This window comes from Podarcis cretensis, assembly GCF_951804945.1.
Source record: "Podarcis cretensis genome assembly, chromosome: Z".
Taxonomy (NCBI): domain Eukaryota; kingdom Metazoa; phylum Chordata; class Lepidosauria; order Squamata; family Lacertidae; genus Podarcis; species Podarcis cretensis.
In genome coordinates this window covers 45522490-45544963 of record NC_137184.1, presented here as the reverse complement: position 1 = coordinate 45544963, position 22474 = coordinate 45522490, and the positions used below count along the sequence as shown (strand labels likewise).

Here is a 22474-nt window from a genome sequence, read left to right as displayed (position 1 = left end):
CCCTACACAACCATGCAACCTCACAGGGTTGTTGTAAAGATACATTTTATTTGGGGAGGGGGAGAACTATGAGCTCTGTAGAGGGAACATAGGATTAAAAAAAAATACAATAAATAAAATCTATGAAATCCCCTTCCTGCATTAAAAGTGGAAAAGAAAGCTGCATAAGACTAGCAGGTTATGAAAAGAAACAAGAAGAGTTAATTTGCAAAGACAGTAACAAGGTGACTGTATAACTTTCAGACACTTCTCTCCACAGGTTGTCATTCCGTTTCAGTACTTATTCTCTGCCCAGTCTGGGTTTTGCTCTTCTTTTGTTTGGCCCGACAGAATCCAGCGCCGAGGGCCTTCTGGCGGTTCCCTCATTGCGAGAAGCAAAGCTACAGGGAACCAGGCAGAGGGCCTTCTCGGTAGTGGCCCCCGCCCTGTGGAACGCCCTTCCAGCAGATGTCAAAGCGATAAACAACTACCTGACATTCAGAAGACATCTTAAGGCAGCCCTGTTCAGGGAAGTTTTTAACGTGTGATATTTTACTGTATTTTTGCTTTCTATGGAACCCGCCCAGAGTGGCTGGGGAGGCCCAGCCAGATGGGCGGGGTATAAATAATAAATTATATTATTATTATTATTATTATTATTATTATTATTATTATTATTATTATTTAGCCAGCCACACGCTCCAAAAAGAAGTGAGGAAAATGTCCGAACTACTCTAGCTGTATTGTTCTGGTGGCTAAATAAATAAATAAATAAATAAATAATAAAACAAAAACAAAAATAAAACACAGATCTGATACCTGAAACTGCTTTAATGCTCTGTCCTTATCATTCCTATGAGGAACCTAAGACATGGGCTCCCTCTACTGGACTTGAAACACACTCTCTTTCCAAAAGCGAGTTCTTGAAAAGACTGAAAATGGAATGCAAGGAATGCAGTGGGACAGCAGCAGGATTTGGCCCAGGCAGCAGCCGACCATCAATGTCCGCCTCGTCTTCTCTGACAACTGCTCTCCACGATCTCACCAGAGGAAGGGTCTCTCCCATCATCTCCTTTTAACTTTCACATACCTGCACACAGCTACTGCTGAGCCATGGCCTCTTGCTGCACAGCAGGTGTCATGCAAATATGGCTATTACAATAGCAAAGATGAGCTAACACAATTTGTCTTTCATATTTCTTTGTTATACAATAAATAGCAGACCAATTCTTGTAGGGATCAAGCTCCCCTCACTCCCCCCTTTAAATACTGTTTCCTTCCCAATTCCAGCTGTTCTGCTACAACTACCCCAGCTCATCTTATTATATGATGTTGTTGTTGTTATTATTTTATTTCTACCTCGCTCATCTAGCTGGGTTGCCCCGGTCACTCTGGGCAGCCTCCAACCAAATACAGTGGTACCTCTGGTTGTGAACGGGATCCGTTCCGGAGGTCCTTCGCAACATGAAAAGAGTGCAACCCGCAGCGGTGCATCTGCGCATGCACAGGTTGCAATTTGCTGCTTCTGCACATGACATCATTTTGCGCTTCTGCGCATGCGTGAGCGGCGAAACCCGGAAGTAACCCTTTCTGGTACTTCCAGGTCGCCGCGGGACGTAACCTGAAAGAACGTAACATGAAGCAACACAGCAACACAGTAAGACATCGAGCATTAAAAACTTCCAGATACATGGCTGCTTTCAGATGTCTTCTAAAAGTTGTGTAGTTCTTGATCTCCTTGACATCTGAAGGGAGGGTGTTCCACAGGGAGGGCACCACTACCACGAAGGGTGATATGGGCCTTGGGATATATGAAATTGGAATGGTATGGTATGAAGTCAAGCACGTTTGGGCACCACTGAATTGCACGTGGTTAAGTACCTCACTCTGAAAGAATCAATGGGGTTTAAAAGTGCTTAGCTTTGACAGGGCCATGATCAGGAATGTTTTACTTCTGGAAACGTGCATGATGCAGAGAAAGGCGAAGCTACCTTCCCTCTCGTGTTGTTTTGATAACGCAGGGCCTATTGTAATAGCAGGCTGGGCTGAAGCCCCTCCCACCTGCTACGGCAACGCCGTTTCACAGACAAAGCCAAACCAGGCAGAGCTGCACTAAGATTTAGGAAAGGCAATGTGCTTCAGGACAGACCGTAATGATGGCAGGGCTAACTATCCCACTGAGAAACCACAGGGAGCCCACTGCTGCAAGCCCCGCCTGGGATTCTGCTGTTGGACCATCCCGCCTGCCCAAACAGCAGTGATAAACTGCCTAAGTAGCAGAGCAGAAAATGGGAGAGCTGGAAAAGGCAGCAGCCTGCAAAACCGCTTTGTATTCAGGGACACATTTTCAGCTGATGAATATTCAAAGCAAGGCCATCTTATTTTTTGCAATTAGCTTGTTTTCCTTATTCTGCTCATGCAATTACGATCGCTGGGCAAGCACAGGCGCTCAATAAGCTTCTATCAAGTTATAAATAGTGGCAGAGGGGAATGCTGAGGCGCATGGCAGAGGAAGAAGTGGGGCAGGGGTGGCTAGCCCCATTCTGGAGCAGCTCTGCTTCTGTGCCCCCAACAACCCCCCGCCCAGCCTTTTGCTATACACAAATCCTTTGGATGCAAACAAGGATGTTTACACCAGCATCAAGCACCCAATACTGATAACAACAGCTGGCTTGCTGGACCAGGGCCAGAGGAAGATTTTCATTTGCTGGAGCAGGTTAGCAGAGCACTCCACAGATGCGAGGCTAAGCATCTGTTGCTGTGCAGCTCAGGGAGTGGTGGAGAGACAGTCACTGACAGGGGCTTTTCCAGGGACCAGCTTCCAGCAGCACCAATCCTCCCCTGGTTTGTGTCAGTGGTGAAGACTGAGAAGCAACAGCCCACTGAAGGTAACCAGAAGGTATTAATTGCTGGAACTGGGAATCCTGGTAACGGCGCAATCCTCGTTGCAGTCAGAACTTTCTGAAAGCAGCCTGAGTCAGGGTAGTCAAAAGACCCACAAGCACTGGTCTAAAAAAAAATTCTTCACAATTCAGAAGTTCAGGAAACAGGCAAGATCTGCAAGGAAGCAACTGTCCCAAGCTGCAAAGGTGCGACTTGCTGATTTTGTGAGAATGCCCGAATTGAAAACAAGTGCTCCACTGGGGTTCTCTGTTCTCCCCCTGGAGGTTGTTCAGGAGGAACCAGCAACCTTGCTTCCCCTTTCTGAAGCAGGTGGAAGTTGAGGCACATTGGGGAGAGCCTCCCCACCAGCCATGCTCCCCCAAAATGAGCACCATCACCCCAGTTTCTTCCTGCTCGTGTCAGGATCTGCCAACCTGACCCCAACCGCGACATAGCTGAGGAGGTCATGACACTGACCCCTGACGGGCACTCTGCCCACCTGTCAATCACTGGAGGTGACCATAATATCAGGTAACTAATTCTTCATTTATAGTGCTGCTTGAGCCAAAGCTGCACAGCAAGCAGAGACCCAAGCTGAGCAGAACTGACGTCAAGCCCTGCTTTCTTTAGTGGGAGGGAGGCTGAACTATGGAATTCTCCCCATGGGGGACTCAGCAGCCCAGCTGACTCCAGCAGGGCTTGCTGTCACTGCTGATAAAGAGTGGGATATAAATGCCATAAACAAAGAAAAGCAAATCAAAACATTGCACCTGGGAGAGGAGTAGACTGCCTAAGGCTATGGGCAGAGGGAAGGGAGTGCTGAATCTCTGTCCACGATCCAGCTCAACTTCTGTCACCAGCAGCCAAAGGCAGATAAAACAGAAAAAGCGCTGGTGGTTACTTACAGGTATAGTTTTGGGAAGGCCATCAGCGTGTCAATAGGGACGTGTTGCTCCAGCAGACTGTAGGCCACGATCGGCATAGATGTAAAGCAGATGTTGAACATGGTAAGGTAAGCAGCATCATAGAGAGGCTTAAAATGAGAAGGAAGGGAGAAGGGGAGTCAGGAGGAGAAAGCAGCACCCTTGTTTGCTCCTGCTCTCTGCAAAATACTCATGGTGCTGCCCACTGCAGCAGCCTCCCCTACAGTTAAGGCTTCAAGGCTTCCAGAGGCAACTGAACCTCAGGTTTAGCAAACTGCACTTGATCATGGTGGGGAATGCTTTTATGCAGTTTTGGGGCACACTTCCTGCTCGCTTTTGGCTGTCAACATGCCATTCTGGACTTCTGGTTTGCAAGAGATCACAGTCGTAATGCAATGTTACAGGTTCAAGAAGAGGGCCGAGTCCTACTCAGCCAGAAGGAACATGGGATGCAAAGGCAAATCCTGCACTTTGTAGAACTGTAAACTCAAGCATAACCTCACTCTGAACTTCTACACCAAACACAAAATTGAACTGTTGCTGCGGGGTGGGTGGGGGGAGGAGTAACCACAAGCCAAAGAGGGAGAAAAGAGGAGAGTCAAGGAAGCAGGCTTATGGAGAACAGCTGCGTTCAAAGTGAGGGGGGGTTCAGCTCATTAGCAGAATTGGTTACGGCAAAACCAGAGCTGAACCCCCACTCGAGAAACTGGACATTGTACTCATTCAATATATCCCAAAGTCTGGTTTCAAGGAACACCGGGTAGTTTGTGAGCCTCTGGAGATGAGCCAGCAATTCTGCAAACAGGGGTTAGAAGTGGGTTTCGAGTACCACGGAAAACATCTTGAGGTGCAAAGGGCAGGAAACCAAATCGTTAGACAGCAGTTGCAGACGCTTGCTTGCTATGACGGTGACAGCTGCCAAACAGTTTCACTTTTGATTAATTTAAAAAGCTGCACACCCAGATGGCTTCAACGGCTTTTTTTGCACAATGGAACTCACCCCCCCCCCCCGCCCCTGCCCCTTGCGAAGTCCTTTCTTTAAAAACCTCCAGCACAGAAGTGCTCCTGGCGAAGGTTGTTGGCTCGATTGGCAAGTGCCTATGTTTCTGCATTTTGCAAGGGGTGCATTAAGAAATAAAAGCAGGAGTGGAAGAAGGGTAGAGGGTGGTCCAAAGCTGACTGGTTTACAGAGCAGAACAAGAGAAGACACACAAGGGAGCCAGCCATCTTGCCACTGGACCTTTATCCCAACTCCTGCCCTAGCATAGGATGGAAGGTCACTCAGCCCTTCACAATATATATCTGCATCTATCTGGAAATCCAATTGGAGTAAAAGGTGCCTCCTGTGCTGTCTTTGCTGCAACTGAAACACCTAAGTGGTCCTCCAGGGCGCAAGTCTAGGCAGTGCGTATGGAACAGGTGGGAGGAAAGAGCATTTTTCTCTAGCAAGCACTGAAAGGAACAAAATAGCTTCATATAATTCGATAAAAACAAGCAGTCTGAGAATTCTGGTCACAGAAAAGGAGGTAGCACCATAATAAAAAATTAGCAGGCCTAGAACTTCAGCCCAAACTGTGCGTCGCGATTCGGCTGACAAAGTCATCACCGATAGCAGCAACCTACCTGTTGTGAAAAGCCACAGAAGAACTGGTACAAAAATTGTGGGAAAATGAAGCAAAGATTCTAAAAATGAAACAGAAAAGCAAAAGCCATGTTACTCGGGAGACCTAAGCACTTTATTAATTTATTTTAATTTATACAGCCGAGAGCATTGGGGACCCACTACATAAGAAACAGCTATCCCCACAAAACCGTTCTTGCCCTTTTCAGATTTGCTGACAAAGCTCTGCTCCAAATCCTCACTTCAAAAGAGCAGCAACCTGTTTTGTCCTCCCTCCCAGGAGGCGCAGGGTGGCATATATGTGGGTGATCCCATTTTATCCTTGGAGTGGGGAGGGAGACAGGCTTGTATGTAGGTTAGACTGAGAGTGCGCAGCTTGCCCCCAGCATCACAAAGCGAGCTGCTTCTTTTTTTGTGCCACCTGTTTTGTCTTCTATAGTTCCTGAGGGTTATCTAGTCCAACCCCCTGGATCTCAGCAGTCTTTTAAAGGCTACAACTCAATAAAACAAATTTAAAAATCACAATCACAAATGTAAAACAACAAATTCAGAAGAGCCTTATTTATTTCAGGGAGGTGTGTGTGTGTGCGCGCGCTGCATCACATGCTTACTGCCCATTTTCCTATCCACGAATGCTCTACAGAAGAGTCATATATTTACAGTACGCTGGAAGACCAAGTGGCCAGCCTCTCTTGGAAGGGAATTCTGTCACAATGGTGCAGTGACTGAGATGGCCCTAGCCTGTGCACCCACCATGGCAATACAAAGAGAGGTCTTTGTTGGCCAACCGCCAACCCACTAACACACACCTCCTCTCTCAGCATGCATACAAACAACCATGGTAAGACAGGACATAGGAAGCAGTCTTCTACCAGGTCAAACTGTTTGCAAGCCTAGCCCAATACTGTCCACTCTGCGTGGCAGTAGCTCTCAAGGGTCTCAAGTAGGGACCTTTCTCATCACCTGCTAGCTCATAGTTTAAACTGGGGGGGGGGGGGTGTCGGGGATTGAATTGTGGGCTTCCAGTGTGCGAAACACTTGCTCCATCGCTCAGCTATGGGACTGCAAAGCCAGGAGTGGCTGAAGGACAGAAGAGGCCAGGAAGAACCGACATATCCGTAAGCCAGGATGGGTGCCGTAGGCCACTCATCTAGGATCAGGTCTTCAGATTTTCCACCTTCCCTGAAGGCCACCAGCAGTTCATCTTGGGATTAACCAATGATTAGGAAGTGACTAAAAGTGCCCTCCAAGCAGATGAAGCCGATTACCTTGTAGAAGAAATACTGTACAAGGTGTGAGATTCTCACGTAGTACAAATGCCCATGAGCCAACAGCAATTTTTTCAAGTCTTTAAACTTTGGGATGGCGTAGTCACTGTTCCGGGCTGCTTGGCGGCCCTCTTTACCTTTGATACCTGGAAGCAGAGATGGAAGAATTGGTGGGTGAAGAAATCCCTGGCCAATACGTCCTGTATAAAACCTCCAGTTGCTCTGCCTCCCCCCCATATGTATGCTTCTATCATGCTCCCCACACTCTTAGATTTCTGCCCCACTCACCCTGCAAGACAAGAATACTCCAAATAGTTGCCCAATGCTATGCACTTCAAGATATGCCTCACCTATGCCCACATGAGCTTCCAAGATCATGCTGACGTCGTTGGCCCCATCTCCCACCGCCAGGGTTATTGGGCTGCCCTTCGAACACTTAACCATCCGAACAATCTAAATGGGCAAAAGAGAAGCAATAAAGGCAGACCGAGAAGGAAAAAGGAGTAAAGTCTATGAATCTCTCTTGTGTTGCTCATGAGCATTACATTTAGTGTAGCGCAAAGGGGGGGGGGGTGGATTTGGACTTGAGACCAATAGGAAAAGATGCCACAACCCAAAAAAAAAGGTCCTGCTGCGCTGCAAGTCAGTTGCCTGGTGAGAATTTACTTCCACAACTCCTGTTTGTTATCCAGGTGAGGCAATTTATTACCAATCGTCGTCAGACTTATAACCCTTTTACTGTTAATATTTATTACCTGCCCGTCGCTGTCATCACCTTTATCACCTTTTGATTTGGTTTATTAGATGCCACTTTTCATTCAAATGAATCCCAAAGCGGCTTGCAACCAATAAATAACAAGAGCAAGACAGAACGTCATATCATGCCCTTCAACAGCAAGTCAGAGATGCATTTCAGCAATCTGAAATTCAGTAGTGAAAGCAGTTTTGAAAAAACCGCAAACAGGTGGGTCCTAAAACACAACACTCCTCTCAGTGCCAAAGGCCGGGGTAAAGAGGTGTGTAAACATAGTAGTTAAAACGCACTGGTTCTCTTGTTGGTCAAAGGCCCTGCATCACACACACACCTGCGCTTTCTGCAAGGGAGCCATCCGACAACATAAGACTGCTGTACACTTCAGGCAGATCTGCAGGAAGATGCTTTTGTAGTGGCCGGAACGTGAATCTTGGGAAGGGTTCAGTATCAGGGCCAGGGTGGCGCCGTCGATAACCAGTCCATACTCGTGACTTAGTGTCCAGCTTCTAAAACAGAAGACAACAAGCCTTGCAATAATTATATACACCTCTCCTGACACAGATCCTGGAAGAAGATAAGGACAGCAGATGCTCTGGCACAGGGCACCACAAGACAGACAGCTAAATAATCAGAAAGCCAGAATTAACAGCAGCTAAAACAGGAAGCTGTGTGCATTTGGTTACATTATCTGTTTTCACTACTGCATACATAATGGAACAAAAGGATGTGGACTTTTGCTTTTTGCTGTGGCCATAACTGCCTCTTGTCTATACTGAGTGGCAGGGGCTCCCTCCAGGTTTCAGGCTGGTTCCCCCACCCCCTTCCCCCACCCCCTTATCTGGAGATGGCAGGGATCAAACATGGGACCTTTCAAATGCAAATGTGATGCTCTAGCTCTGAGTTGCAACCCTTCAAATAAGCTACTCCGGGGACAGTTGTTAAGCTGCTGTTGCTCAAATGGCTCCTAGTTTTTTTACTGGGTATCTGGTAGCTGGAAGAGTTTTGGAAAAAGAACTGCCATGGACTCTAGCCTTTGTGCTGAGCCTGTTTAATTATTCAGAATTTGAAAGTGTACCTCGTCTTCCCTACTGCAATCCTCTGCAGTCACATTCCTGCTAACTCACCCTTTGCTTCCCACTGCCCCCCCCCTCATGTCCTCTATCACCCACCCCTTAGCAGAACGCTCTGGTGTTAAAGACAGTTGGAAGAAACCAGCCAGATCAACTAAATATTTGCATGATTTACTTCTGTGTGCATGTCCTAGGGGGTTTGGAGAAGATTCGGAGTATACATATGAGCTCAGGTTGAAAGGAGCATCCTGGTACACTAGCCAGGGAATGAAAGGTCAAGGGACATGGGATCAAGCCAACTTGCCCTGGTATGATCTCCCAATTTCCATCTGCAGGAAGCTTGCCAACAGCGATTGTTGGAGTTCGTTGCAAGTTGCGGGGTGAGGGAAATCAGGAAGGAACCAATACAGGGAAAAGAACATCATAAGACAAGCCTGATGGATCAAGGCCAGTGGCCCACCCAGTCTAGCATCCATTTCTCACAGCGGCCAGCCAGGTAGGCGCCTCCCCGCCTGTGATTCCCATCAACTGGGATTCAGAGACATCACTTCCAACAGAGGAGAGATAACAGAGGCATGGTGGCCAGCCTTGAGGTACACAGAAGTGAACTTTATTTCAAAGTCTGGGCACTCTTTAAAAGAAACTTAATCTGTAGTCACCAGCAAATAGTGCTAAAGGTTAAAAATGGTTGCGTTCCAGAGCACCTTTGGAAAGTAATCGACTACAGAATGCCCTTGGCTGAACGAAGTCCAGTCTCTCCTCTTTGGCTGCAAAGTTATCTCAGGGCTGCCTGTCCACAGACCCTTAGAAGCTGCCTGTTTCACACTTACCTCTTTGCATTTGGGGGCACGTCGCTCACCAGCTTCTTGTGATAATCCACGAGCAGCTCGTGCAGCCGGTCCTCCTTCCGGTCTTCCCCTTCCATGATTTTGGCCGTCAGGTGCAGCAACTCCGTGTTGGTCTGGAAGAGTTTGCAGGCATAGCAGGTGGCCTGAGCCGTCTCCAGCTTGTCCCCTGTCAGCACCCAGATCTTCATGCCTGCAGTGTGCATGGCCTCAATGGTTTCAGCAGCAAAGTCCTGGAGCCTATGGGCAGAGACACCTTTCGCTTATCAAACGAAACAACTGGTGTGCCAAAATGTTCTTTCCCCGCTACAATTTTCTTTTCTTTTTTTAAAGAGAGAACTCTTTTGAATGATCCAGAATTCATAATGGGTAAAAAAGGATACAGGAGAGAGATAATGACACACAACCATTAATTAATGAACTGGAACCCAGTAAAACTGGTGGAGATGAGAAAGAGAAGATAAGGCATTTTCCAGGCAACAATTCCACTATTACAAAAAAAGAAAAGACAACTGTATATTTTCCAGAATAATTCACTCTTCCTTCTGTTCTAACAGTTCAGGGGCTCATTTCTGATATTACTTACTTTCTAGGCAGGCAGTAGGAATATGAGAACTGCCTTAGGGTTAGACTGTTGGTCCATGTAATTCAGTACTGCCTACTCTGACCGGCAGAAGTTCTACAGGGTTCTCAGGCACAGAAACGTCTTCCTTGTCACCTGTTTGTTCCCTGATCACTTCAAACAGAGATTCCTGGGATTGAACCTGTGACCTTTTTGCATGCAAACTACATTCGCTACTCCTTTAGTCCCGAGGCCACCACAAAAATCTGACATAAGATTATCAGGAGAGCAGCTGGGCCCTGTATGTCTGAGAAGGGAAAAGGCAGAGTATGGCTGAAAGAGGAGGACAGGTTCTGAAGTTGCTCAGACAGGCAACGGAGATCAAAGCCTACTGGTGCACTGACACCTCCATGCTACAGTGTCCCTCTGGCCGCTACATTCAAGCCCCGTGGCAAGCTTCCTCACTGGCATTATTTTTCCACTGATGGCATTTGGTGAGAATATTCTGCAAGGTGCTCTTCTGGCCAGCTGGCATTCTAAACTGGTTGGCAGAAACACAACAAGGCTATGTAGGAGAACCAGCCACCCCACATTCAGTGAGCGCATGAAAGAAGCGGGGTCGTGCATGTTCACAATTCACTCCCATAAAATGTGAAAGGAGGCCAACACACATGGAGGGAGATGTGCCTAGGCACATCTGGGTTCTCAGTCATGTGGTGGAGCTGTATGGATGCACTCTTTACCTTGGCGTTTAACAATATATATGTAGCTTGCCTTGGGATCTTGTGATGGAAGGCAGGGACAAAAACATCACCCAATCTCCTTTTCCAAGTTGCGGAGGTCATGTTTCTTTTCCTGTGGACACTTACTTGTCTTCCACAGCTGTGGACCCAATCAAATGCATGTTCCTCTCAATATCGTCGAAAACCTGGGCCATCTTTGCTTCCCGGTCCTGTAGCGCCATCGTCGCTTCCTTAACCCGGGTATCAATTATGTGGTAATCATAGTGAGATATTTCTTTGTAGGCCACGCAGAGAGTTCGATACCCATCCTAAAAAAAACAAGCAAGGAAGTGCATTTTTCTAAACCTCAGGTCTCCCACCCAACTTCCCTCTAGAACAGCAGGGTTCAGTTGCTCGCAGGCACCTGCAAAAAAACCCAGACTCAACCTGCTGGGCCAGTAGTCATAGGTAGCCTCTCAAAGCTGCCTTAAAAAGATTGCTGGGTCATGGGTTGACGGCCAGGATTCTCAGAGCCTTCCTTGCAGTAAATCCACTGATGCCAAGTGTAGTTGGTAGCAGTAGAGTGACCCTTCAGGTGCTCAAAAACCTAAGAGACTTGTGGGATCAGACCAAGAGATTCACTGAGTCCCAAGACCTTGTCTAAAAGTATGAGGGGGGTGAGGGGGGTAGCCACCTTGCTGAAGCTAAGCAGATGCAGGTCTAGTCAGTGCCTGGGTTCAGGAGACAACCTGGGAACCCCATGCACACCAGCTTGTGTTCCACATTGGAAAAAAAGTTTATTATCCACAGAATAAGGTAAAGGTAAAGGTACCCCTGCCCGTACGGGCCAGTCTTGACAGACTCTGGGGTTGTGCGCCCATCTCACTTAAGAGGCCGGGGGCCAGCGCTGTCCGGAGACACTTCCGGGTCACGTGGCCAGTGTGACATCGCTGCTCTGGCGAGCCAGAGCCGCACACGGAAACGCCGTTTACCTTCCCGCTGGTAAGCGGTCCCTATTTATCTACTTGCACCCGGAGGTGCTTTCGAACTGCTAGGTTGGCAGGCGCTGGGACCGAGCAGCAGGAGCGCACCCCGCCGCAGGGATTCGAACCGCCGACCTTTCGATCGGCAAGCCCTAGGCGCTGAGGCTTTTACCCACAGCGCCACCTTGGGTTAAAGTAGCTTCGGGTTGAATGTTTTCAGGTTGCGTCCTGTAGCAAACTGGAGGTAATGGAATGGGTTACTTCCGGGTTACGCCGCTCATGCATGTAGACGCTCAAAATGACGTCACACGCATGCACAGATGCGGCAAATAAAGATCCACACACGCGCAGGCGTGGGTTGCGTTCTGCTCAGGATGCGAACGGGGCTCCAGAACGGATCCTGTTCGCATCCTGAGGTACCACTGTACTGAAGCTGGAGGCTCCCATTTAACAGCACAAAATTTAAAAAGTTTAAGGTTGGGGCCACCAATATGAAACCCATTAAAACATCTGATTAGGAATAGGCAATTGGGAGCCCAATCCCGCCCCTTGACAAATAGACATCACCCTTTGTCATCAGTTGTTTTCTACCACACAAGCCAAGATGCAAGGCTTTTGGAGACAGCACCCCTTCTCCAAGGGAACAGCAACTGTGATGCAAATAGGGTTCTGTTATCCAACTGCATACTGCCTCTAGCAGTGGAGGGAAAACATAGCCAGCCTGGCTAGCAGTTGCTGAAAACCTTTCCGTCCATGAATTTCTCTACCCCTCTCTTAAAGCCATCCAGGTTGGCGGCCATTGCTATTATCTTGCAAGTTCTGCACTATTTATCCTGGAGAGTCAGCAGTAAAGGTGATCCTGAAAGGGTGAGCTGGTGGAAAGAGCCACTGCCACCAGCCTTTGGGACTTTAGTCCAAACATGGTCCCTGTGAAAAATCAACAGCCAATCTGGGCAAAGCTTAACAGCATTTGATTTTCCAAACGCCAAGATTCTGGACTATGCATTCTCTCTATGAGCAAAACAAAATAACTCATCAGTCAAAGTTGGCGTTCTTACCATTGCATTGCGTTCTACGTGTATCCTTGTTTTTTGGACATCAGCTTCTGGGACCCTGGGGAAAATTGCAGAGTCTGCTCCCTTGCAGAACAGGTATATGCTTCCTAAAAACAGAGTTTGAAAAGGGATGGGTGGGTAAAATAATCAGTGATTCGTAGGACGAGAGATCTAGGGCATAGCATAGAATTTGATCTCTGGGAGTAATTATGGAAGAAAGATCTTCATGCTACACATTGAAAGAAAACCATATAAAAATGATACATAGAGGGTATTTAACCCTGAGTAGATTAGCTAAAATGTATAAATCTTAATCTGATTTGTGTTGGGAATGTAAAGAAGTAGCCACATTTTTTTCATATGTGGTGGTCATGCAAAATAGTTAAAGATTATTGGGAAATGATATACTATGAGATGAAAGCAAGTTTTAAAAAAACATTCCCCCCCAAACCAGAAGCATTCCTTTTGGGATGGAGGTACCCATAAGTCAGAAAAAATTATTTCTGTATGCAACTACAGCAGCTCAGACTTTGTTAGCCCCAAAATGGAGCCTGAGAGAGGTCTCTAAGAAGGAGGAATGGCAACTTAAAATGATAGAATATGCAGAGTTTGCAGGCCTAACCAGTGGATTTTTTTTGTGGAATATCTGGAAAATAACAGTAAACAAGTGAAAATGCTAACAGGATTAAGATAAGTTCTACAATATAATGTAGAATGAGGAAATACGATTGGGGGATTAAATGGTTTTAACAGAATATGCATTAATTATGAGAAAATTAAAAGACCCATGGAAGAGGAAGCAGGGAAGTCAATGAATGTATAATTATAATGGTGGATATTTAATGATGGAAATGTGTATTTGAAAACTTTAATAAAAACTATTTTAAAAAGAAAAAGAAAAGGGATTGATTATTATTTAAAGCAGTGAAGAAGTTAAACTAACAGGCCGCTGCTGGAAAAGTCAAAATAATAAATTTCATGGTGAAGAGAGAAAAGAGCTTCAACTCACCGTCGTGCGATTTCACGAGAACACTCATTCGGCGACGGACACAATCAAAATCTAGAACATTCAGCAGTTCGTACCTTTTGAGGCAAGAAAGACAAAGAGCATTTAGGGTCTTGGAAGGTGGCTGGGAAACTCAAACCACTTATTACCCTCAAACCCTACACAAGTGAATCAAATAAGAACCCTGTGTAAGCTTCAGTTAGCCACTGCTCTGGAAAGGATTACAAACACTCTGTATCTATTATGAAGGCATTTAGGGGTTTGTAACTTGTGTAAATGAAAAGGGGTGTCTAAGTCAAATCCACCCTCCTAAGGGATGCTAATCTGGCCTCTGGGAAGAAAGGGGGCATGTCTAAAAAGCAGGAGGAGGAGCAACAACTGTTGGCCATGCAGCCAGCCAACCCTTGTCCTTCAGCTCCTTGAATAGCCTTAGCCCACTTAAGGATGCCTCCCCCACCCTCCCAAAAAAGAGAAAACTGTTTTGAGTACGTTAATGATGGGTTTTAAAAGATGCTAGCACTTCTGGAATTCTAATGTGGAGCCAGCAGCCACATGCAAGGATCACAGAGAATACTTGCAAAACGCAAGGCTGGAGCTGCCCCACCTCAATTAAGCGATATAAAAAAGAGGAAGGGGGATGCAGCCCATGTACACCTGCTGATTTCTGTACTGCTCTAACAGGTATCTGTCACAGCCCAAATGGCTCAACAGAAGCAGAAATGTGGGAAAACAGCAATGGGAACCAGGCGCTAGATTCAAGGCAGGAGAGTGAATTTTTTTTTATAAAAAACCATGCCTTGAAATAAGCCAATCATTTCCATCACCACCGCCCAGTATTTGGGTTTCCCTAACCAGGCTTCGGCTGCCTTGCGTCATATCGGGAGGCCTAGCCGCGGTCGCACCTACCTTTCGATTTCCTTTTTTCGGTTCTGTACATTCATGAAGTTATTTTCTTGTCCTAGAAAAGTGAAACCATACCTGTCAATGAACAAAAAGGACAGAATGGCGTTGAAAAAAAAAAACCAACACACACGCACTTCAGATTTAAAAAGAAACAAAAAACTGACAGAAATTAAAAAGAAATAAAAGCCACGTGGAGAAAACTCTGCTTGATAACGCAATATAGGCAGCAGTTGTGGGAGCAGTTCCTTGGAAACGTAAAAAACCCACCCAAATAGTGCTGGACACAGAGTTCAACTTCCTGAGAAAGTCTCAGGTTTGCTTTTTTTATCGTTGTTATTAAAAAGTAGGTTTCTAGTTTTCATGGATGAAAATACATTATCTGCTGAAATCTCAGAGAAGTGACTAAGCTTTCCAAAGTCTGCTGAAAGGGGTGTCATATTCTTCAGCATTCCTTGCCCCTTCGTAGTTCAATGAGAAGCATCAGAATTAGGCACATTTGCTGAATCTGAATTGCTTCTCATGTTTCAGAAACCTGGCTGGACATTTAGCATCACAGGTTAGATGCTGCAAAACAGTCTTCTGGCAGGCAATCCTGCTGCTAATTGGCAGGTGATTCTTGAAGACCAGTTCATGCCAACAGGCCTATTTATTCATTTTTTTACAATTGTTCTGTGTTGTTTTTATTTTCTGAACTTGTTGTACACTTGCACACTTGCATTTTATGTGAGGTGGCTGTCTATAAATATTTTTAGAAATAAATAAAATGTACGCAAGATGTAGAACTGAGTTTGTGGGGGGTGAAGGACTTCCAGTCGCCCACAGACGTGTGTGTGTGAAAGCATTTTTAAGCAATGGAATAATACAGCAACCTCTGATCCTTGTATGTGGTTTGTGGGGGGCAGAGCGTGTCAGAGATTGCTCTGCACATTTCTTCTGCTTTGCTTGTTTTTAATTTATGGACAATATGACTGCATCCCCCCCCCCCCAATTCTCTCTTGGCAAGCAGCTCGTTTATTTTTTGTCCGTTAATGTGTTCCATTTTGCTGATGCCCCTGTTTCAGCTGCTTTGCAAATCAAAACCCGACCGAAGGACGTTTAAAGAATTTGTTTCTGCTGTACAGAATGATCTAAACTTTTCCTCCACTGATGAGACAAGAGTGATTGCTGTTAAAAATCAAGACACCACCACTCAGCAACCTGCGATTAGGCCAGGATGGGCAACAGGTGGGCTGCAGCCAGCACCAAGCCCAATTTTCACACTGTCCCACCCTAATTTTGGAAGTTGTCAGTTGACCTCCCAGCTGTCTGGCCCCAGGAGATTCTGAAATGGCCTTGGTTTCAGAGAAAAGGGTGCCTGCCAGGTTTCTTAAGGTGAAGTGACCTGAGCTGCCCAGCTCCAAAACGCGCAGAGGACAGCTGTGATGTCATGGCCAAGGGAGAGAAGAAGTTGGCTATCCCCAAGTAGAAAAATTAAGACCCCCCCACATCTGCTTTACAAGCATCTTCTCCGGATGCACGCCACTGCCTCTACAATTACGCCCACACCTGTCTGAGTAGGCGGCAAAGACTCACTTCCAAGTGATTCACCTTCCTGACTCAGCTTCTTCATTTTAACGACTTGTTATAAATACTTCCATCCCACCTTTTCACCAGAGGGCCCACAGCAAAGCGGTAGGGCACCTGTTTTGAATGCAGAAAGTCCCAGGCATCTCCAGAGAGAGCCAAGAAATACGCCATGCCTGAAATCACAGAGCTGCTGCTGCTGCCAGTCAGTGTAAACAACACTGAGCTAGATGGTTAGGGATTGTATATCCAATGTTAGTCCTGCACAAAGCAGACCAGCTGGAATTGATGAGCATGGGTTTCAAAGGGTATGTCTTTGCGGGTTGCAACCCTATGGTCCTATTTGCATCCGTTGGCTTACAACAATTTTAATAAACCATAAAATCCAATCAGAGTTGTCCCAAGCAATTGAAAACAAAAACAAAAAATTAAAAGACCTGACAGATGTAGCAGATAAAATACAATTTGAAAAGAAGGGGGTAAACCACAAAATAATCCTCAAACAAACAGATCAAATGCCTGCAGGCAAAGGACACATCTTGGTCAAAATAATCCTTCCTCTTCTGTTACCCTCCAGATGTTGTTGAATTACAGCTCCCATCATCCATGACTACATGACAACAGCTATTGTGGCTGACGGGACTTGGGGAGTCCAACTGCCCTTGCTTTCCACCATTATGGGGTAAATGGAAAAAGGCAGGAGGGAAATGGGCCAATGAAACATCTGGGGATACTAGGGAAGTCTAGGGATTCTGAGAGGTGCCTTGGACTGGTTTTGACAGAGAGAGTATGCACAATACCTCTGACAAGACCAGACCAGTGGGTACCAAAATGGCAGGACTTCCTCCTGTCAGGTGAGCCTCCCTGCAATTCTGAGCTTCAGCAGGTTCCCAGCCATGGTGGCTCCTAGCATTGCCCACACATCAAGGGAATTCTAAAGCATGGCCTAAGTCACGGAAACCTACAGCCAGACCCCCCAACAACCGCAAACACCTTTAAGCCAAATTTCACCAGGCAGTTTCAGCAATATTTTCTTTACCACTCTCAGTATCCAAAGCTGGAGAGTGTCCACCTGTGAGCATAATGGCCTCACGGGGAACATTTGTGTACCGTTCAATACAACTGAGTGGGAAGATAGATGTATTGGGAAGGGAGTGGCCTTGCCTCCGAAGCCATCCTTACTTTTGAGCTCCTTGCAGCAAAGCAATCTCGTCTGGGGAAGCGGCAACATACTTGCTCGTGCTGCCTGTCTGCGACCCCCCTGAATCCATTTCATCTTTCTGCTGGACCTGAACTGTGTGGCAGAGACACAAAGCACGAAGGAAGAGCTCTTCGCGGTTCTGGGGAAGGGATGTAACAAAAGGAAACGAGAATGTTAGCAAGCAGGCTTCCTGCTCCAGGGATACAAGGAAGAAACACGGAGACATTGTCACAGGACCAGCTGCTTCCAGTGCAACAACAGTCAAATTTTAGTCTTGCTCCACCCCCCCACCCCCGCAACAAGACAGTGTGCAGCCCGCACATACAATACCTCAAAAAGCTTGTCTAAGTACTCTTGCAGCCCTCCTGGCACGGAAAGTTGGGCTGCCCTGCACTGGATTGCTTACCTTCTCTGCTTTTCCATGACCCTTCAATCCATCAACCTCGGTAATGGAATCTCCATACTTGTAGCCATCAATGCTGCACTCAATGAACTCCATTGTGTTTTCTGTTAAAGTCCCCGTTTTATCAGAAAACACATACTCAACCTAAAAGAAAAAGAAATGGTTCCCAGTTAATGAGAAACAAAACCCTTTGCTCTTTCCCCAACTGGGGGCATCTATAGGAAAAGGAGATGCGTTATGTGTTAAGACACAAAACGCTTTAGGAAGTGGCTTGAATGCTAGAATTAAAACATGCCTGTTACATTCTGATTTATGCTTCACATTTCCTGCAGCAATGGCCCCTGGTTCTTTACACTGTTTTCATTTTTATCCTGCTCATTTATCCTGCTCATTCTTCAAATTACGCCCCCCCCCCCCCGTGATGATCTAGTTTTGTCTCACTGTCCAGGTGAGCAAGCAAGTTAGTTGTTTTCACGTTCCTGGCCAGAAACTAATTTTCTTGGAGGGCCACTTGGAAAATGAAAGAAAAGCAGAGATGAGCTACATCTTCCATCAGCACTGATCACTGGCTGTGTTGCCTGAGGCTGAAAACTGTGGGAGCCCTGCAGTCTGGAGGGACACAAGTTTCCCATCCCTGAAGCAAAGGGTGGAGAACCAAGGCTCCATCCCTCAAAGTGGCCTACTGGCAAGTCCACTTCACAAAGAACCCATTCCCTCCCCAGATGGGAGAAGACAGGCCCTTAGGAGGGACAGTTTGGCTGAGATCTTCTAGCTGCTGAGCCATGCCTTACACAGCAGCAAGCAGTGAAGCCCAGCTGCCCAAGAAAGGGAAAAACAAAAAAAGTCAAACCAAGTTTATATTTGCAAGAAAAACAGTCCCGCTGCAAAAGGAGGAGAAGAGGCGATTTTAAAAATTAAAAGCAGCACGACTAGGAGGATCAGCTGACATGTGCACAGCATGGGATTGGGAGCCTGACATTTCTCTGCATGGTAACAAGCATGCAAATCCTGCTTAGTGAGGCTAATTATAGCATCCAGCACTCAGGGGCCAAAAGAATCAATCTTTAGCGCTAATACATATTTAAATACTCTAAAAAGAAATCCTGTGTTGAAAGGAACACGAGAACCTAGAAGTCTCAGGTTCTGTTAAGGCCAGATGATTACGTCTTGGCTGGCTAAACGGCCTTTTAGAGCCACTGCACTGGCAGGAAATCTACTATCTTCTCCCTGACATGTTTGCTCTGCTTGTTTCACAACCAAGCCGTGCTTTCTTTTGTTTTGATAGTTGCAATATGCTTTTCTATAGCTCCATTGTTCTCATTAGGGAGGGCAGAAATAAACAGGATCTAACTGAGAAGAGAATGCTAATGGAATATCAAAGTAAAGGTGATCTTCTACTTGGATTGATGGTCAAATATTGAGCTCTCAGTATTTTGGAACTTGGAAGCAATTCAAAATTGATTTGGGCTACAACCCTAACCGCAAGAGTAAGCCTCACTGAATTCAGAAAGACTTACTCCCAAACAGGATTGAGTTGTCAGGGTTAAGTAGTCAGTTTTTTTTTGAGTCCAGAACTTTAGTGAAAAAAATGTGAGCTCTGAAGGATTATTATGTTCCAATCTACACACGGTGTTGTGGGCTGGGGGAGAATTGGTACTTAATTTTTCTGCAGAAAATTTGTTGTTCCACAAGGACATTTGGAAGAATGAATAGATGCCGACTGCAGATTCAGTATTAGTCAAGCTTAGCACAGTGTGAGTTTTTAGCATTACTTATAAATAACAAGGACAATTAACTTGCTGAAGCAGATCACTCACTCTCCATGGCATCGACAGCTTCTCCAATGCAATCTGAAAACTTCCCAAGCAAATTACTCTGATTAGCATGCAAAAATTAGTCCAATTTTACCTTGGGGAAATTTTCTGGAAAACCCATGTCACTGCTGACACTTCAGGTCAGTTCTCACCAAAATTCAATACAGTGGTAGTTGTATCATTTTAACTTGGACCAACAGATCGTAAGACACTAACTGCAGTGGGGAGGAGGGAAAGGTGAGAAAAAGGAAACGAGATGCTTCTGACCTGGCCCAGCTCTTCATTGAGGTCAGAGGTGTTCACCAAGGCTCCTTCATTGCAGCTCACATCATACATCTCTTTGTCCCATGAAATGAAGAAGGAGCCCAGGAATTTCTGCATCTCAACGGTCACGTACATGGAGACAGGGATGATGAAATTGAAGAGAACCATGAAGGACAGGAAATCGGTGAACATTTTTAAGAGCTAGAGAGAACAGAAAGATTGACTGGACTGTTGTTTTAAAAAGTACACACAGGCAAACGCTAATGAATACAGAGGCAGTGGCAATCAAAGCTGAAGCAAGCCCAGTTACCTTGAAGGCTTCTTTGTCCTTTTGGGTTCTCTGGTTGTACCAAGGCTCATCGTGAAATGGAACACTTTGCCAGACGTACTTCAGAGTTGTGCATATTATAGCCTTGCCCACAAGAATGCATAAATAAACGATCAAGAACATGTTGATCGACCTGGAAAGGCAAAGTGTTAAAAAAGAATCACAGTGGTTTATAGTATTACGCAAGCAGTGGAAAAACTCTATGCTGATAGGGACCTGAAAGAAACAATTCCAAGACTCATAAGGGTACAATACCCCCCAAGGTTTTGCAGCCATCCAGCCTTGATTCAAGAGAATTGCACCGGCATTAGACCCCTCACTTGAATTAAACTATATTACGCTCATGCATCTGTGAGGCTCTCTTTTGGAAAAGGGTTTGAGACATGCAACTGATAGAAGATGCACTGGCCAGACTGCTACCTTGAGACAGATGGCAGAGAATATTGGGGGGCGGGGGAAGTACTGCACTGGATACCTATTTATTTCTGGTCTTAATCCAAAATGTTGGTATAAACCTTAGCAGGGGTGGGGAACTAGAACTCCCCGAACCCCCATGCCAAAGCTGATGGGTAGGTACGGCTGCCCGCTCATCAGTTAAGTGACATGACGCTTTGAAGCACTTACAATCATAGAATCATAGAACTGCAGAGCTGGAAGGGACCCCAAGGATCATCTAAGCCCAACCCCCTGCAATGCATGATTCTCAGCTGAAGCATTCATGACGGCCAGGCAGGACCTCAAAGCACCGTGGAGGGACCCATGCATGGTGCTCAGAAGTCCTACTGATCAGATGGTCACCCATGCTGCAGAAGACACTTTTGGTTCAGCCCAGCCCAGCCTCCTGCCAACCTGCCAACACATGATTCAATCTTTTATTTATTCAGTGCTTTTATATGCTGTCTTTCTGGCAATGAACCCAAGGCAGTTTACAATTTTAAAAGACAAAAAAGAATTATTTAACATTTGAAGTTTAAACCTGACTGGGGCGAGAACCCAATCCAGGCCCTGTGTTGTCGTCATAGAATCATAGAATCATAGAGTTGGAAGAGACCACAAGGGCCATCGAGTCCAACCCCCTGCCAAGCAGGAAACACCATCAGAGCACTCCTGACATATGGTTGTCAAGCCTCTGCTTAAAGACCTCCAAAGAAGGAGACTCCACCACACTCCTTGGCAGCAAATTCCACTGTCAAACAGCTCTTACTGTCAGGAAGTTCTTCCTAATGTTTAGGTGGAATCTTTTTTCTTGTAGTTTGGAACCATTGCTCCGTGTCCGCTTCTCTGGAGCAGCAGAAAACAACCTTTCTCCCTCCTCTATGTGACATCCTTTTATATATTTGAACATGGCTATCGTCGTTACATACATATGGTCATACATGATGCCAGGTGATTTGCGGGTGGGCATGGCTTGGCCAGAACAGAGTGGAGTGGAGTGCAAAACAGGGAGGCCTGGCGGGGCTGTGAAACAGCTGAGGGATACAATAGCTCCTAAACACAGCCACTGAGGCACTCTTTCTATAGAATTTCCGGGGAGGAAAGCAAGTGTTGGGGCTTTACAAAGAGGTGAGACCACCTGGGGCCCTCAGATTCAAGGTGGGGGCAGGATGACTGCCGCATCATCAGCAATCCAGTTCGGGATCCAATGAATCTTGGGCTGGCTAAAGCCTTTCCCACCTCCAGAATGCCTTGTTCTGCTGGTAGGGATTTGGAGGCATGCAGAGAGGGACATGGCACATGTTTGTCCAGTCCAACCTTACCCTTTCACACACAGCGCATGTCTTATACAGGGCGTGGGGGGGGGGGTGTAGATTACCATCCCTCTTCCATTTTACAAATACCATATTTACTTGAATCTAATTTGGCCTTTTTTGGCCAAATTACGTTGCAAAAATTAAGGTGCACATTACATTCAGGCAAATACGGAATGTGTCACCGCCACAAAGCTGGGCTTTTCTTCTTCAGCGTGTGCCATGTTCGAAACTCCCATTTTTCTAGCCGCATTTTGCAACAGGGGGTTTTATTAGCGTGAGCAGTTTCTGAGCTCTGGGAGCAATACTGCCCCTAAGATTTCTGATTAAAACTGCCACTGTTGAAAGGAAAGGAGGAGCTTTTTTCTGCCTCCCCACCTCCAGCTATTCTCTGAAGACTGGAGAAAGGATCCTCATAAGAATACTGGGGGGTGCATGCGCAGGGGTAGACCATGTGAAAAATTAACATAGTATTTTAGCTGCAGTGCATTCAATTTCAGCATTGCTTTCTTGTTTTTTTTAAAAAGTGCCTAGACATTCCATTGTTGCGCCTTAGCTCCTAGCTTTCATATCTCAGTT

General features: G+C 46.1%; 1 protein-coding gene across 9 annotated transcripts in view; it reads right to left on the bottom strand.

Annotated features, from left to right (window-relative positions):
* Positions 1-22474, bottom strand: part of ATP11C (ATPase phospholipid transporting 11C (ATP11C blood group)) — a 103165-nt gene that overhangs the window by 23056 nt on the left and 57635 nt on the right. For all 9 annotated transcript variants that reach the window (XR_013835031.1, XM_079962658.1, XM_079962653.1 and 6 more), the window contains exons 11-24: positions 20130-20280; positions 19823-20020; positions 17745-17885; positions 17320-17477; positions 14578-14649; positions 13675-13748; positions 12669-12772; positions 10775-10956; positions 9329-9583; positions 7760-7934; positions 7025-7127; positions 6675-6820; positions 5409-5468; positions 3768-3895 (exon numbers count right to left, since the gene is read on the bottom strand). Coding sequence is in view for 8 of the 9 variants with exons in the window: in XM_079962658.1 (XP_079818784.1) it covers positions 3768-3895; positions 5409-5468; positions 6675-6820; positions 7025-7127; positions 7760-7934; positions 9329-9583; positions 10775-10956; positions 12669-12772; positions 13675-13748; positions 14578-14649; positions 17320-17477; positions 17745-17885; positions 19823-20020; positions 20130-20280 (1947 nt within the window). In the remaining variant the exon portion in view is untranslated. The remainder of the gene's footprint in view (positions 1-3767; positions 3896-5408; positions 5469-6674; positions 6821-7024; positions 7128-7759; positions 7935-9328; positions 9584-10774; positions 10957-12668; positions 12773-13674; positions 13749-14577; positions 14650-17319; positions 17478-17744; positions 17886-19822; positions 20021-20129; positions 20281-22474) is intronic.